General features: G+C 44.7%; 2 protein-coding genes across 2 annotated transcripts in view; both read right to left on the minus strand.

Annotated features, from left to right (window-relative positions):
- The window catches only part of hm13 (histocompatibility (minor) 13), a 9,217-nt gene extending 8,366 nt beyond the window's left edge, over positions 1–851 (minus strand). Inside the window, 1 exon segment of the mRNA XM_037685073.1 lies at positions 447–851. Coding sequence (XP_037541001.1) covers positions 447–659 — 213 coding nt within the window. The 5' untranslated portion in view covers positions 660–851.
- Positions 852–1,406: 555 nt separating this feature from the next.
- LOC119417221 (deoxyribonuclease gamma) lies at positions 1,407–2,259 on the minus strand (the record flags this gene model as incomplete). Its single annotated transcript, XM_037684435.1, is given in 2 exon segments — positions 1,407–2,040; positions 2,163–2,259. Coding segments are annotated over 2 exon segments (229 nt in total), but the record flags the coding sequence as incomplete, so codon positions are not given.
- Positions 2,260–2,461: the final 202 nt, after the last annotated feature.

The following is a 2,461-nucleotide window of genomic DNA, read 5'->3' on the forward strand; positions in this document are numbered from 1 at the left end:
TAAAATAATAAAAACACGTTTTAAGCAAGAAACAATTAGAGTCCCTTCACACACGCACACCTGTACCTGACCTCAGGTCAGCCACTCTGCAGCTGTCTGACCGGTTCCAGAACCAGGTAAACAACTAGAACAGGACCGTAAACAAACATCTGGATAATACACGACAAAAAAACATCCCATAACCAAGTAAACAACTTGTTTATTTCCTCTGTGTAAACAAACAACTGAAGCACCTGAAGGCAACAAGTGGAACCGATCAGGTCCAGATCCGGGTCTGGGCGGGTTCTGATGATAATTTAAATAAACCAGCTGTTGTTATCTTTACACAGATGTTGTTAAATCCTCAGCTAGCCGGCGCAGACTGACGGCAGACCCCGCTCCGGTTCCGGGTCTTATTTTAGCTGCTGGTTCTGGTTCTTACTCTAGATCCTGGTTCTGGTTCTCACCTTGGACTTGGAGCAGCTGACGGACCGCAGGGCTCCGAAGAAGATGGGCAGCAGGGCCATGACCACCAGGCTTCCGTAGGCCAGCGCCGTGCCCTCCGAGGTGGCCACGAACTTCGCCGTGGCGTTCAGAACTTCGGTACCGTTCGAGTCCGTGGCGTTCAGCGCGTCCAGGACGGAGGCCTCCGGGACCGGGACCGGTTCTGACTCAGACATGGCGCTTCTTCAGACAGGGGCTGCAGAGGACTGCCGGGACCGGAAACTGACAGATGGAAAAGGGAGCTGGGAGGTTCTCATTCATCTACCAGAACCGCGGGTTCTGATAGTCCTGCTGGGTTCTGACGGGTCCTGGTGGGTCTCAGTAAGGCCACGTTTCCTAAAGCAGCAGAGATCCTACCGAGAAGAAGAGGTCTCACTCTGGTGTTTCCGGAAACTCATTAAAGCCACGTTTCCTAACGGAGCAAAGATCATAACGAGAAAGATGTCTCACTCTGTTGTGTTTCCATCATTACGCAGCATAATAATAACGTACATTTTCCACTTTACTAAAAAAGATCTATTTCTGATAAGTACTGAAGCAATATTTAATACTTAATTTTATACAAAAAAAATTTTTAAAAACTGCCCTATCGTTTTAAATTATAAAAAAGGTCAACCATGTTATCTAAAGTTGTTATATCAGTCTTATTATTGAGACGAAAGATTCATGAAATCTTGATCAGGTTTAAAAGTGTAACTTCATTTTTTTATTAACTTCAAATTTCTTTAAAATTAAGCTGAAAATAGGAAGCCCCCCCTTCACCCAGACGTGAGACATCAAAGCAGGAGACGATCTCTGATTGAAGGAAGTGACGTTTCTTCTTCGGTGGTTGCAGCTGCAGCGCCTCACAGCGCACAGGAAGACTCACGAACAACAACGAAGAGCTGTGGACTAAACAAACGGCGCCCAACACGTTTTACAGTTTAACAAAAAATTTAATGAGCGTTAAAAAAATCAAACTGCGAATGTCTTACAAATCCAAAGCGTCGCCCAGATATTTACACCAGTTTCCAAATTGTTAAAAATAAAAAAAACAAAGAGGAAAAAAAGAAACATCCCCATGAACTCTGAGTGAACCGTGAAAAATCATACAAATGTAACAAACAACAACATTTACTGTTTGTTCCTTCTGTGTGAGGTTTGTTGTTTTCTGTTGAGTGTCAGCGGGTCGACTGACGGGTCAGAACACGAAGATAAAACAACAAGAGCAGTTTGTAGACGTCACACCTGCAGCTCTCTCTCTGGAGGATTTGTTTTAACTGAGGGTCAAAACCACAAAATAAAATAAAAAGAAATATATTTTTAAAAGATTCTGAACTTAAGACAGTTTCACAGCTCACGGTTGGCACAGAGATTTAATAAAAATACTCTAAAAACATCTGATAAAAATGTGATTTATCAGAACCAATTTACTGGAGCAGACGATCACAGAGCGCGCAGGCAGAACTGAACGATTACAGAAACACTAAGGAGGATCCGCAGGGGCGTGGCCTGGAGGAGAGGGGTGGAGCTCTTCAGTCTCACCTCCACAGGATAGTGATCGCTCACATCCAACACCTGGCCGACAGAACCAACAGAAAGGAGAGTTGAAGCAGCGTCGAACGACGACAAAATCAATCAAATCTGACAGAAGACAAACAAAAACAAAAACTGATAAAAATTAAACATAAAACGTGTACCTGACTTCGCCTGAGCTTAAAAGCTTTTCCGAAGTTAAAAACCTGTCCAGAATGAGGCTCAATGGCCCTCAGGAACGGCTGCCCATGGACCACAATCCTGACACAAACAAACAAACAAACAAACAAAAAAGAACACCTGCTGCTCAGATACGGAAACACTGAAAAATCATAGCTGTCGTACACACCGACCTGTAGTGTGTCCCACGGGTGTGTGTGTCCCACGGGTCTGCAGACCCGTGGGACACACAGACATGTGGGACACACAGACCCGTGGGACACACTGACCCGTGGGACACACT

This window comes from Nematolebias whitei, chromosome 11, assembly GCF_014905685.2.
Source record: "Nematolebias whitei isolate Nwh7 chromosome 11, NemWhi1, whole genome shotgun sequence".
NCBI lineage: Eukaryota > Metazoa > Chordata > Actinopteri > Cyprinodontiformes > Rivulidae > Nematolebias > Nematolebias whitei.